The sequence below is a fragment of the Salvia miltiorrhiza genome, chromosome 1, assembly GCF_028751815.1.
Source record: "Salvia miltiorrhiza cultivar Shanhuang (shh) chromosome 1, IMPLAD_Smil_shh, whole genome shotgun sequence".
Lineage (NCBI taxonomy): Eukaryota > Viridiplantae > Streptophyta > Magnoliopsida > Lamiales > Lamiaceae > Salvia > Salvia miltiorrhiza.
The window spans coordinates 71,574,706-71,590,048 of NC_080387.1; the positions used below are offsets into that span (position 1 = coordinate 71,574,706).

General features: G+C 33.9%; 2 protein-coding genes and 1 long non-coding RNA gene across 3 annotated transcripts; 1 reads left to right on the plus strand and 2 right to left on the minus strand.

The window, feature by feature from the left end:
* Window positions 1-973: 973 nt before the first annotated feature.
* On the minus strand, window positions 974-6,205 carry LOC131005777 (aspartic proteinase 36-like). Its single transcript, XM_057932858.1, has 10 exons — window positions 5,735-6,205; window positions 5,043-5,172; window positions 4,628-4,875; window positions 3,963-4,187; window positions 3,254-3,416; window positions 3,042-3,115; window positions 2,524-2,614; window positions 2,256-2,331; window positions 1,632-1,703; window positions 974-1,336 (listed from the first exon to the last, which is right to left on the minus strand). The coding sequence occupies exons 1-10, from the start codon at window positions 5,956-5,958 to the stop codon at window positions 1,188-1,190; spliced, it is 1,452 nt and encodes a 483-aa protein (XP_057788841.1). The 5' UTR covers window positions 5,959-6,205; the 3' UTR covers window positions 974-1,187.
* A 5,573-nt stretch (window positions 6,206-11,778) lies between these two features.
* LOC131005788 (sabinene synthase 1, chloroplastic-like) lies at window positions 11,779-13,987 on the plus strand. The gene is made up of 7 exons (XM_057932872.1): window positions 11,779-12,005; window positions 12,079-12,352; window positions 12,424-12,811; window positions 12,891-13,109; window positions 13,183-13,321; window positions 13,411-13,662; window positions 13,703-13,987. Exons 1-7 carry the CDS (start codon window positions 11,805-11,807, stop codon window positions 13,985-13,987), a joined length of 1,758 nt encoding a protein of 585 aa, XP_057788855.1. The 5' UTR covers window positions 11,779-11,804.
* Window positions 13,456-15,016, minus strand: LOC131005789 (uncharacterized). Its single transcript, XR_009095348.1, has 3 exons — window positions 14,886-15,016; window positions 14,658-14,807; window positions 13,456-14,018 (listed from the first exon to the last, which is right to left on the minus strand). It is a non-coding gene; the product is annotated as an uncharacterized LOC131005789 (long non-coding RNA).
* Between the last annotated feature and the right edge of the window lie 327 nt (window positions 15,017-15,343).

Genomic DNA, 15,343 nt, shown 5'->3' on the forward strand with positions numbered 1-15,343 from the left:
GGTCAACTTAGTCACTTGCAATCCTAAAAAAGATGAGGTCAATTTATTCAATTTAGACATACTAAATTGTATTCGATTAATCTCATTGGACATAAGTATCGAACATCTAATATTTTATTTTATTTTTTATATTTTATTTTATATGTGACGATGTTACTACTATAAATATATGTATCATATTGAAAGCTAATTACAACCAACTCGGTTGACAAGTGGGGAAAATGAAGAGAGGATGAGTTGCTTTCCACCTCAAAATATCTATTTTTGTTTAATATTTGTGATTCTTAGTTTTTTCCAGTTTTGAAAATTTATTATGAAGACATTTATTGATAATTGATTGATCGCGAACTCGCATTTCATTTATTGGATAGGTGAGTACAAATAATGGTAGTGAGTATTTACTATTGATCAAAAATTGCAAAATTAAGTTGACCTTTTTTTTTGGGTAAAATTTACTATTTAATTTATAATGTTATTTATAATTGTGTTTGTAAAATTACAATATTTATGTAAATAATAATAATGAAACTGTCTCTGGATTGGATCAGACGATCAGTAAACGTGATTACGTGAACAAGAAAAAAAAAGTATTACAATATAAAATCACGTACTCATTAACACATGACATTAAAGACGAAGCCAAGCCCCATACTCGACTAGACGATCATTCGATAATAATTTTTTAATTATTATATTTAGATTATAGTATTTTATATTTTTTCAACTTCTTATATATAAAATCATAAAATACAAAACTATAATTTTACTCCTGACTTCGTTCATGCATAACATATAATGAATAGTTGCGATAGACAAATAAAAAAGAAGTTATGGACCATGTCGTTCATATGTTGCACAACAGTGCTACCCCCCATTTAATATTTCTAAATATCCACCAACCACCAATATTTATAAGACTAAAAATAAAATAATATAGAAGTATTGATATTCAGTAACTATTTATTTCTACAAATTGTGGCAACTCGATTTCAATTGACTTGAATAAACAAATGAAAGAAACTGTTGTCATTTCACTTTACATTGCTTGTGTAATTTCTATACCATCAAAATCTACATATGTTTCAAACAAATACTCCATTTCCACCATTTCTTACACTATTATTCACCTTATACGATACGAACACGAACACGACACGGGAATACGCGGTTGCTCCTTGTTCTAGAGCTCATACGATCAAGCCGAGAACAATGGCTACGAACACAAGGGTAGATATAACATTAGCTCTCAACTTGGTGGAATCGAAAGATATGTCGTGGGCCATGACATCGTAGGCATTCCCGGTCTCTTCGTCTCTCACTTTGATGCTCGATGAACCTGAGATCGGTAGAAAAGCGTTGAGAGCTATAAATAAGACAAGCTACTTGAATTTTGATCAAGAAAAGGATCATTCGAAAGTCAGTCGTTCAACAAATGAGCCAAGCTCGAGCCTATAGGAATTCCCGAACTTAATTATATGCTCAACGAGCCAAGCTCGACCTAGTGCATGCATGAGTTGAATGGTTTTGATTTGAGGCAAACGAGTCTACTATTGTTCGGCTTGGCTTGGCTAGTTTACAACCCTAATAATAGCAATAAGGGGAACGAAAAGCAAAAGTGACGTCGTACTCACAGTTATATTGTGCCCATCCGATGGTCTGATTTTCAAGATCGTACACAACAAGCTTGTCGGATAAGGCAATATCTGCAAGTCATAGATGATCATACATTAACAGGCATCATCAATTTGTTCAGTAAGGTTCAATTTAGGGAATTAGAAGGAAAAAACAAAAACATCAATTGTAATTTTAAGTCATTTGATGAATATTGCACAATAATAATGTGAAAGTATAGCCTAAATTTACATAGGATAGATGAAGGTCGTATTTGGAAAACGAAAGTAACAAGAAAAACTGCACAAAAACTTGTGTATGTCAGTCTGACGGATCAAAATCCGTTGTCCTGTTTGGATCCAGATCTTGACCCGCCAGACCGTCTTATACAAGACTCTCCCGAAAAGTTAAATACTAGATTACTTCAAATCCATTGCCACTCACTTAAAAAACAGAATCTATGCAATTCAACACACCCCTCCAACCTAGTGTAACTCGTCTACGATGAAAATGTGAAATCAAGTCCCAACAATCATATTCTTGAAAAGAAATTAGCATAATCAAAATTAAAAGTGTCATCCGAGTATATTACTACTTGTTAATATCTACATAATGCTTAGTAGCAAAGGAAACTAGATATATACCTCCTAAAAGAGTCAATTCCTGCCCATCCTTTGACTGCATTCCACTGACCTGCCATCCGATGCAGTATTCCGTATCCTGCGAGTAAGTTTTGTGGTGTAAGAGAGAAAGTTATGATGGAAAACAAAGCATCGAGATTTACGAGCTAAGAAAGATATTTCATATAAAAAGAAGCATAGCACAGAGATATGTTATTCAGGTTAAATTGAAACCACTTTTGGAACCATACACACTAATTAACAGTGAATTATAAAACCAGAGTTTACTTACACGAACTTCGAACAGGTAGTTGTGGGGATAAACTGGCAGTGAAAGTGAGTTTTCAAATTGAAAAGTTATAACTGGGAATCCTTCATCGATACTGCAGCACACATGGAAGAAACAATTATTTTGATTTCTGATAAATGATGAATTTCTTAACAGGAGAAAGTAACACCTGAACACACTTGTACAAAAGCAAGATCAATGACTGAAAAAGAATTAACTGATCTCTATTTTCACATTTCCAAGTCATGCTTGACGCATAAAAAATCCATCATAAATGAAGCTCATACAGCATTTAACTTAGTAATCCAGCAAGAGAACATTAATGCTTAGAACTTAAAATCCATGTGATATGCAGATTAGCAGAAGTTGCAATCATACTGACATTAGTTACACACTTTAAAATTGTAATTATAACGTTAAGAATCTGTCTCAAGGATGTCTGTGCTACTGCATGCGCTATACAAATTGCATATGCCCGAAAACGTGCAGAGAAAGCATACTTGGATACTCATAATACTTACTTGGCAGTATACCAGAAACATTTAAACTCCTCCTCAACCATATGAATTTGCATGTCTGGTTGCAACTCCATCATCTAAAGACATGGACAGATCGTATGAGTATATCTATTGTTACTAACATAAAAGTGTGTTGTTACGAATTTTGATAAATAACATCCTTAAATATTGTAATTTCTAATCTGGACCATTTATACTCAGAATGGAATGCATACCTTATTCATAAGCTGCTCATACACGCCGGCTGGAAGATAGGCCAGGGTCGTACCACTATCAATTATGGCCCTCTTAGGAGGATCTACGCCAGATGAACCTGCTGGGAGGTCTAAAAATTTATCACCCACCTGAACTCCTTTCAGAATAACATTATAATGAGGCCTAAGATAAGATTAGAAATTCAATCAGATAATGTCCAGAAAATTAAAAAATAATGGATTTTTTAACTTACTAAGTAGGTATTTAACATATATAACCCACGTGACAAAAGACCTAAATGTTTTAACCATTCAGAATGCACCAATTTGGTACCTTTGAGAACAAGATAATGAATGATCATAGTTTTTAGGAGAATTTTAGTTTGAAAGCAAAGATCAAAAGCCAAAAAAGATCTAGAATAAGAAATAATAAGTGCTTGGATCTTCTGCTTAATACTTAGTCTCCCCAAACTAGAGTGACATTAAAGATTGCCCATAGTCAAAACAGCGTCAACTATTATATCTCCTGAAACTTCCTTCTCTATCCCCTCTCTTTTTTGCTTTGCTTTTTACCCACATAAAACTGCTCCAGAAAAATAGTCAGCTAAATAACTAATTTAAATGAATATATTCCAGATATAGCAACATCTACAATAAAAATTGCAAAAAGTAATACAATGCCATGTCACAACGGAATTGAAATACAAAAAGAAGGTATGAAGCCACTTACTGATTTGGAAGTAGTGGCGATGTAGCAACTTTTGGCTGCACGACCTCTCCGATAGCAAATATGCCACCTCCCTCCTTACCCTCCAAGCAATGTGAAAAGATCTTTTTCACCTTTCCAGTCAAAGAAAGCTGTGAAAGAATGGATGTATTTGCTTGTCCAAAACCTACAATCCCATCAACAGCCTGAGAAGATGACCCTAAGTCTCCAGATTGTTTAGCTGAGCACCTATCTTAGATAAAAAAGAGGAACAAGTTAGGTACCGAAGATGCACATTATTATTTTCTTCTTGGAACTGAAGATATGACAGGCTAAAGCAAGAAAAAGGCACACAATCATGTTACTTGGAACTGAATGTATATAAGAGAAGATGGTAAAATTAGGCAGCTAAAAAATCTCAAGCACTGAATCATTAAACAAATCATATCTCGAAAATAGCCCTAGACACCAAACTTTATCAAGGTAACAAATGGTATGAAAAAAAGGTGAACAGAGAGCACGAAACATGGTTTCTTGTGATTTTCTGCTAATGCAAGATGTCTGCTGCTAATGCTATGGCAGACAGAATTGAATTACTTCATTGTGTTGCCAATTTTGAGTATTTGGCCCTCAAACCCGTTATTGAAAGCAGGTAAGTGCTTGTGCATGTGTAAAGAAATGATATTCACCCAAATGCAACGGAGCCATTCATTGCTGAGGTTTGACCATTGCCAGTTACTTGGTTAAGTCTGAAGTTATCTCTGACAAAGTAACCCTCAGTTTTGCTCCCATCGCCATAAGTAATAGAAAAGTCGCAGTTCGCTCCAACCTTGCAATTTGGATTTGGACTACTAAATACTGTACCGCAAAACTCTTGATCGCAAGTGACGACCTGTCCAGTGGTGGATGCCTTCATATCGTATTGCATCAAGCGTATCTGGTGAATTAAAAGAAAAACACGTCTTATAGCACTTGTTTTAGAGGGTTATCCGATGCTGAGCATAGTAACTAAAAAATCATAAATATCCATACTCCACTGATGTGAGCTGAAAATCTATTCCTGGAGATAAAAGGATCAAAGGAAAAAGAAAAAAAGAAACATACATGAAGATCGGTTTTTCTGGGACACTTTTCACAGTTGAGGCAATTCACCCATAGAACATCACTTCCTGTATCAACCTGGACATGATAGTCAACCGGAGGAGTACCGATAGTAAGTTTGGTGTAATAGAGCCTGCAGGAATATATTCATTAACCAATTAGGTTCACGCCTACGACCTACGAAACACAAAAACAAGAACAAGCATCAGCAGTGCAATAAACTCCACTACTAATCGTTACCACTTATAAGCCTAGGGCTCACACATAATTATAGATAAGCTAAATCAAGCCCAGCTAATTCTCTCTCTCTCTCAGGCTGTAGCCAGTCAAAATTAGGTTCACGCTTACGACATATGAAACACAATAGAACAACCATTAGCAGTGCAATAAACTCCACTACTGATCATTACCATTTATAACCCTAGGGTTCACACACAATCATAGATGAACTGAATCATGCCTGGGTAACTCTCTCTCTCAGAGTGTAGCCAGTCAAAATTAGATACATTATAACCATTTAAGGCCTTTAAAGCCATCAGCTATCAATTTTATTCTTTGCATCCTGGTCATAAATCTCCATCTAAATTCTAGTTGCAACAGATCCCAACAAAGCAACAGAAGGCACAAAAACATGATTCAACAAAGGATCATATAACAAGCAACACAAATACATAGATATATAGAATCAAACGTACGCCGCGCTTGTGGGGGATCCATCACCACCCAACTGAAAATCAAGACCTGCAAGAACCCTGCCATGGCGCTTGGAATCATGGGCCTTCAGCATCCCAATTGGCGCCTCTCCCTTATGACGCCCACCAAACTTGTGGTGAACTTCAAACACCACATTCCCCTTCACCACCTCATTCAACAACAAAATAAAAAACACCCCCCAAAAATGCCTCCCCCCATAATCCATCGCCAAAATCCAAAGAAAACCTAACTCATACGATCAAATATGGATTTTCGGAAGGGAACGATATTTGTTGCGAAGAATCTCATTTTGTGGGCTGCAAAAGAAATGTGGGGTGGCGAAGGAATTCAAGGGAAGCAAGATTGTATACCTTAGACAGAAATTGAGCTCAATCAGCGGAAGAAAATGATTTGGCTAAATTTAGCATTTCTTTTAGGAAATGTGATGTTGGAATTTTTGGTATTCAAACTTGAAATATAAATAAATCTTTGCGCCAATTCTCTTGACAGAATAACCGACACTTCAAATCTAGACGGCGTTATAACGCCGTCTAGGATATGCTTTTGTCGTTAGTTTCTATATCTACAATTTGTTGAAATAAATAGGTTATTTTGAGGAAGAATTTTGACGGATAATTAAATACTCCGTCTGTTTCAATTAACTTGATCAATATTATTTTTGTTCGAACTCTTTCAATTAATTTGATTATTTTTTTTATATATCAAAAGTTTTTTTTTCTATTTTAACTTTTTCACCTACCATATTTAATACGCTAAACACTAGTCCTTAAAATTCTTATCGGAAAAAAAAGTGATCAAACTACCTGTGATGGAGGGAGTAATTTATTTATAGAATAAGTTTGTTCCAAAATCATATCACATTTTCATCGTTCAATGCTCCTTTGCCAATGGCTGCATCACAAAACCCTAATTCAAATCAAACATATACAAATTAAAACCTAGGATTTTATTATCTATATATAAATGCACCTTGTTTTCTTGGTTGCAGTCTAGTTTTAAGAACACAATGTCCTCATGTTTTTCAAACAGTTCTTGAAACTTTGGAGCCATCACCTTGCACGGGCCACACCTGCAGCCACTCCAAACGTAGTTAGAGTTGTAAACGAGTCGAATCATGCTCGGCCATGTGCCGTTTGCTACGGAATTCGAGCTTAATCGAGTCAATCTTTTACATCTTATCAACACAAAATTATGTGCAGGTTTGTTTGATCTATATATTTATAGTAAAATCACGAGTATACTCGTTTAGTATTAAAAAAAATAGTAATGAATTATTTTGAAATTGAAATTCTAACTTGATTTTTGAAGTACGATGAATTAGTTCGCCTCGTAATATTCATGTTATGTCGTCATTTGCGATAAAATTGCTGAATATTAAAAATTAGGATGCAAATGCATGATACAGTTCCTTTATAACTAGCCCGTTGGTCAACCTATAAACCCGTTGGATTAGCAAGACTCGCCCGTCACAAACAGTTTGGCCCATTTTTTATTCCAAGTTGTAAAAATTTAACCTTACTCATCTAATTTTTTTCAATTTATTCTGGTCAATCTAGAGATTTCTATTCTAGCTACATTGATATCCCCTACACGTATGTAGATTAATTAAAATATTACTACATCTTATAATATCGAAAGAGAAGCAACAAAGATGTTCATCTAGCAGAGGAATTTCTAATATCATCATATAATCTTCAAGGAAACAAATGCAGCATTGTCATTCTAGGATGCAAGTATTCAAGCCTAATACTATATAGTATCTATGGAAATATATACTAATCCATGTAAAAACAAAGGGCTTTTCATAGCCTCCTACACATCAGATATAAGCTCCAAAGGTGGACTAAGAGGGTGTTTGGCTGAGCTTATAAGCTCCTCCTTCAAAGTGTTTGGCAAAATAAACTCATAAACAGCTTATAAGCTCCCAAAATAAGCTCCCCAAAAAATAAGTTCATCTACCACAACTTATTTTTTTATAATCTCACATGAAACAATCTTTTTACAAATATTTTTCAATTATAATTTATTATTTTCATCATATATCATTCAAGTTTATTTTTCTTCGATTTTCTCTATCTAGCAAAAAATTCTCTCTCCAACTTATAAGCTCAATTATCCAAATACTTATAAGCTCTTAAAAAATTACAGCTTATAAACTCTTGAAACATCTTATAAGCTCCAAGAACTTATAAGTTCTTTAAAATAAGCTTAGTCAAACACCCTCTTAGGCAGCATAAGATTTGTCAACTTTACCTTATTAAATGAATTATTATGATTAACATGCTCCAACTAATTTTAATTAAATGAATTATTATGATTTACTTTATGTATTTTTTAGATGGATTTAATTCCACAAAATAAGAAAAATTATTATCACAAGCTACATCAATAAATAAAAAGAAAAATGTAAATCAATTCCATAAAATCGGAAGATATTAAGCAAATTAAAACAAAAGTGACTTACTCGATATTTTAAGATGGACGTCCACCATAATAGAATCACGGTCATTGATCTTTTTCATTTGTGCATCAAGAATATCTGCAAAATAGGGGATCACATATTTAAATAGAGAATGAATTGTTAGTAATACTTAAATACTTAAATATATGTGGCGCGGCCTTTTAATTTCTTTATTTAATATTGTAAATTTATATAAAAAAAATTACCAAGCAAATTGTTGACTTTAATTGTGCAATATTTGCAATAATAGAGAATTCAGGGAAAACAAATAAATTCGATGGAAAGTATCATCAAACATCTCAACTGCACAAGTCTTTGAGGTAGACGTAAAGTTAAACATGTTTGCGCTGGTTATGAAATGCATATTTTTTTGTTGCACTTGAACAAATTGAAATGCATACACCCTACCAACATCAAAATCAATTTTCATTATTTTATGATAAACGCGTTTTATCGACCCATGTATCTGATATACCACTTTGATCATGTAATACTAATTCCTATGATGAAAAATTGTTCGTGTTTTCATATGAAAACAACTTATATGCCCGAATAATTCGTAATTTCGTTCAGGAATTCTATAGATTTTTGAAATATCTGGATTTTAGAAATCTACCGATTTCACACAGATTCTTCATGATTTTTAGAATTCTAAACAGGAATCTGCAAAGATTTTGGACGGATTTTAACAAGAATTTGCCGTGATTTTTACGGATTTGAAACTAAAAATTCGAGCGGTCGTTGGCTTTAAACGAGTGCTGGACCCAGCCGGAGCGACCGCTGCGAGCCCGTGAGCACTGGACCCAACACCAGCGGCCGCTGCGAGCCCGTGAGCGCTGGAACCAGGCCCAGCGACCGCTGGGTGCCATAGCAGTGGCAGATTTGATCTGTGCAATTGCAAATTCAGCTCAAGCAAGAAAGAGAAAGAATCAGAGACATGAAAATTGAGAGTTAAGTTGTGTAATAGCAACAAAAATTAAAGGCCGCGTCGTCCTGTTTCTCACTCTAGAATTATGTGTGTATATATTTATGTATATAGTTGGATACAATACAAGTGCGTAGTAGAAGTGCAGAGGAGTGAAAGATTTGAGTGAGAAAGGTTTGGAGAGAGAGAGAGAGAGAGAGAAAAAGAGAGTAGAGGAAAATTAGATGGGTCAAATGATGAAATGTTTGGATTTGGCCGAAGCTTCTTGAGCAGCGACTGCTGGAGCCCAGCCGACGCTGGACTCTTGAGCAGCGACCGCTGGAACCCGGCCGGCGCTGGCTTCTTGAAGATTTTCGAATTCTCGTGGTCGGAGGTCGGATTTGTTCATGTGTATTTTTTGAATGAAATCAATGAAAATCAATCCAATTTTAAAATCCATAGATTTTTAAATACCTCTAGATTTTCATAGACTTTTAAAAGTCTGAAACGAATACCTCTAGATTTTTATAGACTTTTAAAAGTTTTGAACGAATACACTCAGATTTTCATAGACTTTTAAAAGTCTTGAACGAATACACGAATACACTCAGATTTTAAAAGTCTGCAGAAATCTATTAAAATCCTGAATGAATACACCCCCTTAGAACCAAATCAACTCTACTTTCTCCAATGTATTATACTATGTTTGATCAAGCTTAAATTAACCACATATAAATATCCATAATTAATGAATCTAATTATCAAATTAATTAATTTAATATTAATGAATATAAATTAGCCATTTATATAACAAATTAATTAATTAGCCATAAATAAATTAACAAATTAGCCAAATATAAATATCCCCTAGTACTATTGGCTGACATTTATATGCCTTAAATTATAGCCATATATAAATATCCGCAATTAATGAATCTAACTGCCAAATTAATTAATTAAATAACTAAATATTACTTAATAAATACTAGGTGTTATACCTAAATTAAAGAAAATAAAAAAAATAAAAGCAGAGGAAAACTGCAAAATCAGATTTGCAACCCTAGCTAGGTACTGTTCACATCTTCTCCACAGATCTTGCCATGTTTTATTGATTTTTGCCCATAAACGGTGTCATGCACACAAGTTTTTGTGATAAAAATTTGGTCTTTTAATTATTCTTCATCAGATTTGTAGTATAACAATACTATACTTTCTTTAAATATTATAAATATGGAGTATATTATAACTTCAAATTTGAAAACAGACATACACATAAAGGTGGGATTAGGCAGTAAATCCATTTCAAAATATTTAGTATATAATACGAATTGTGAACACATGATGAACCGTGAAAAATGATGAATTCAAAGAAGTTAATTTTTTGCCATTCACAAAATTTAAATCTAGAACTATGATCGAATTTATTCAGTATAATGATAAATTCACTATATTTATTGACGATTTAAGGACTGTATGATTCTTACTAATTTATAACACGTGCAAAGATGGCTAGCACGTTATTTAAAATTCTTGCTTCGTGATTTTCTAGCAGTGGGTATTAATTCTTCTAAAAAAAAATAAAAAAAATAGTGGGTATTGATTTGTTGTATCAGACGTCAACTTTGGGTTCAGCTTATTTAATTTAAAGAGCTTAATTATAAGTTTTTGGAGTTTATAAAATGTTTTAACAACTTATAAGATATAGTTTTATAAGAGCTTACAAGTTGTCAATTTAGCTATAGAAAGAAAATGAAAAAAAAAATTAGAATGATATATGATGAAAATAAAAAATTATCGTTGAGTTATTTTTTTTAAATGGGTGTTGCTTATAAGATAATGAGAAAATAAGTTGGGGTAGATGAAATTTATTTTTGGGGAGCTTATTTTTACAATTTATAAGCTCTTTTAGGAGCTTATTTTGTCAGACATTTTGAAGGGGCTGATAAGCTTCAAAATAACTTATAAGTTGTTTTAAACAGCTTATTAGCTCCTCTTAGTTGTGAGACAAAAAGATGGTGACTTGGAGTGAATTTTCTTTTCTAATGAGATCAAAACAATGAGATTATTGTTACACAATAAATTATTTTGTACAATATATACACCAATTTTAATATTTTTGAGAAATTAATCTATTTTCAAGGGATGGCTTAGATTGTTTTACTAAAAGCATAAATCTTATGTAGGTTGGTCCTTGCACTAGTTAATTTCACACACAGGGTAGGAGAGAAATTTACCAATTAATGCCATGTCTAAATATTTAGTTCATAAAAACACATGCATACAGTTTAAGATCTATATATATATATATATATATATATATATATATATATATATATATATAGGGAGAGGTTCAGGAAAGAACCATAAATAAAAAAAGAACGGAGAACCATTTTCAGCCATTCGATTATCAAGATCTACGGTGGATGTATCATCTTGTTGGATGAATGCAGATCCTGGGTTCGAATTCTGAAGGGAGCAATTTTTTTAATTTTTTTAAGTGCATTAATTTTAACAGCGAATGCATTAATTTTTACAGTGAATGCATTAGATTTGATGGTTCTCACGTTCTCACAAATAATGTAGTTCTCTCTAGAACCACACCCTATATATATATATATATATATGAAGAGAAAGCAAAACCAAGAAATATAGAAAGCAAAAGCATTAATTAAAAGTGATCATAAAAATGTCTACAATTAGCATGAACGTAGTGATCCTTAGCAAGCCACTAAATTCTCTCCACAAGTTGGAGAGTAGACCTTTAAATTTTGCTTGCCTCTGCAGCTCCATACAAGTTGCAGAAGCTCCTCAAATCCGACGCTCTGGAAACTACAAGCCTTCTCTTTGGGATTTCAATTACATTCAGTCTCTCAACACTCCCTATAAGGTATCATTCTTATATATATACTTCACACGTAATTAACTAAATAATATTCATTCTTTTCTGATACAATATATAGGAGGAGAGGCACTTGAATAGGCAAGCAGAGCTGATTATGCAAGTGAAGATGTTGCTCAAAGATAAAATGGAGGCTCTTCAACACTTGGAGTTGATTCATGACTTGAAATATCTGGGACTGTCTTATTTTTTCCAAGATGAGATCAAGCAGATCTTAGGTTCTATCTATAATGAGCACAGAGGTTTCCACAATAATGATGTAGAGGAAAAAGATTTGTATTTGACAGCTCTTGGATTCAGACTTCTGAGACAATATGGTTTTAATGTTTCACAAGGTGCTCAAACTTGGTATAGATTGTGCTTTTATTATTAAATCTAAATCCAATCTCTTCTATCTTAATCGCAGAAATGTTTAATTGTTTCAAGAACAAGAAGGGTAATGATTTCAAGGCAAGTCTTGGTCAAGACACGAAAGCAATGTTACAACTTTATGAAGCATCTTTCCTTTTGAGAGAAGGTGAAGATACATTAGAGCTAGCAAGAATATTTTCCACAAAATGTCTGCAAAAGAAACTTGAGGAAGGTGGTGATGAAATTGACGAAGATCTATTATCTTGGATTCGCCACTCTTTGGATCTTCCTCTTCACTGGAGGGTTCAAGGACTAGAGGCAAGATGGTTCTTAGATGCTTATGCGAGGAGGCCAGACAAGAATCCAATTATTCTCGAGCTCGCCAAACTCGACTTCAATATTATTCAAACAACATATCAACAAGAACTGAAAGACGTCTCAAGGTATGAAACTCTCCAAAATTGAACTATTCAAATAATTTTTTGCACCTTGATCTAACTACTTTATTTCTTTGTTATATAGGTGGTGGAGTAATTTATGTTTGGCTGAAAAACTCCCATTTGTGAGAGATAGAATCGTGGAATGTTACTTTTGGGCAGTTGCGATGTTTGAGCCTCATGAATATGGATATCACAGAAAAATGGCTGCCATTATTATTACAATGGTTACAGTTATAGATGATGTTTATGATGTATATGGCACATTAGACGAACTCCAACTATTTACAGACACCATTCAAAGGTCAGTATATATATATGTATATATCTAATCATCAGCTTAATCCATTCAAGATTTGATTAAGATTAAATTTCAGATGGGATGCTGAATCAATAAGCCAACTTCCTTATTACATGCAAGTTTGTTATTTGGCACTTTACAACTTGGTTTCCGAGCTGGCTTACAATGTTCTTAAAGATCGACATATCATTAGTATCCCATATTTACAAAGATCGGTAACTTCATTTCCTCCTCTACATTAATTGTTGCTAATCACTTATTGAAACAAATTGAAATTGTTCCTGTATTTATAAATTATTGGCAGTGGTCAAGTTTGGTTGAAGGATTTTTGAAGGAGGCACAATGGTACTATAGTGGATACACACCAAGCTTGGAAGAATATCTGAACAACGCCAAAGTTTCAATATCGTCTCCTACAATAATATCCCAAATTTATTTCACATTAGCAAACTCGAGTACTAACAAAAAGGTCATCGAGAGCTTGTACGAATATCATAACATACTTAACCTATCAGGAATGATTCTAAGGTTTGCTGATGATCTTGGGACTACACAGGTAAGGTACCTAATTAACAACATTAATTGATAACAAGTAGTATAAGAGGGGCGACGTGCCGAAAGCAATCCAGTGTTACATGAAGGACACAAATGCTTCGGAGAAAGAGGCGCAAGAACACCTGAGGTTTCTGATAAGGGAGGCGTGGAAGGAGATGAACACGGTCACCGCGGCCGGTTGTCCATTTCCGGCAGATTTGGTTGGGGCTGCAGCTAACATTGGAAGAGCTGCGCAGTTTATATATCTGGAGGGAGATGGCCACGGCGTGCAACACTCGGAAATACATCAACAGATTGGCGGACTGCTGTTCCAACCATATCTCTGAATAAATTGGAATTACAATCAACCATGCATCCCTAAAATAGTAAAATCACGAGTATACTCGTTTAGTATCAAAAATAAAATAGTAATGAATTATTTTGAAATTGAAATTCTAACTTGATTTTTGAAGTACGATGAATTAATTCGCCTCGTAATATTCATGTTACGTCGTCATTTGCGATAAAAATTGCTTAAAAATTAGGATGCAAATGCATGATACAGTTCCTTTATACCCGTTGGCCAACCTATAAATCTGTTGGATTAGCAAGACTCACCCGTCACCAACGGTTTGGCCCATTTTTTATTCCAAGTTGTAAAAATTTAACCTTAGTCGTCTAATTTTTTCAATTTATTCTGGTCAATCTAGAGATTTCTATTCTAGCTACATTGATATCCCCTACACGTATGTAGATTAATTAAAATATTACTACATCTTATAATATCGAAAGAGAAGCAACAAAGATGTTCATCTAGCAGAGGAATTTCTAAGATCATCATATAATCTTCAAGGAAACAAATGCAGCATTGTCATTCTAGGATGCAAGTATTCAAGCCTAATACTATAGTATCTATGGAAATCTATACTAATCCATGTAAAAACAAAGGGCTTTTCATAGCCTCCTACACAGCAGATATAAGCTCCAAAGGTGGACTAAGAAGCCAGGTCATTCTACCTTCTCATAGTCTTCATCATGCTCATCTCCACTATCATCAGATGGTCCGTCGTTTTCATCACCGGATGGAGTTTTAGCATCGTCAATTGCTCCCCCGCGACGTGTGTGAATGAGGTAATGCGCAACAGATTTGAATCCAAGCTTATGTGCCTAAACATTTCATATTGTCAACTTCAATTCCATATTACAACAGATAGACTTAGGCAGCATAAGATTTGGCAACTTTACCTTCTTGAAGTCTATTCCAACAGGGTTCCACCCTTTGTATTTTCTACAGTGATAGCAATTGCATATTCCACGACATGCAAACCCAGTCTCGCTTCAAACTATATAACCTCTATCAAATTCTCCCCGTACTGAATTTTGGAATACAACCACATGATCAAATATGCAACAAGAATTTAGTATGCTTTGTCTGGCAATGACCAAAACAATTTACTATGTTTGTTATAATTTTATCATCATTCATTCATTCGTCTAGCATGATAAACAAATACTACATCATTAGCGTCCAAGGATAATGGTTGAATCAATAAAATAAGAAATAAAATAAATGCAAGAAAATAAGAAATAAATAGAAAGAAGAGAGACGAAGGATAAGTAGTAATAAGTAAAAACTTGATTGGTGTCTTTTGAGTGTGGCAAATTAAATCACTATTTTTTCAAGTTTTGCAATTTCATCCCCC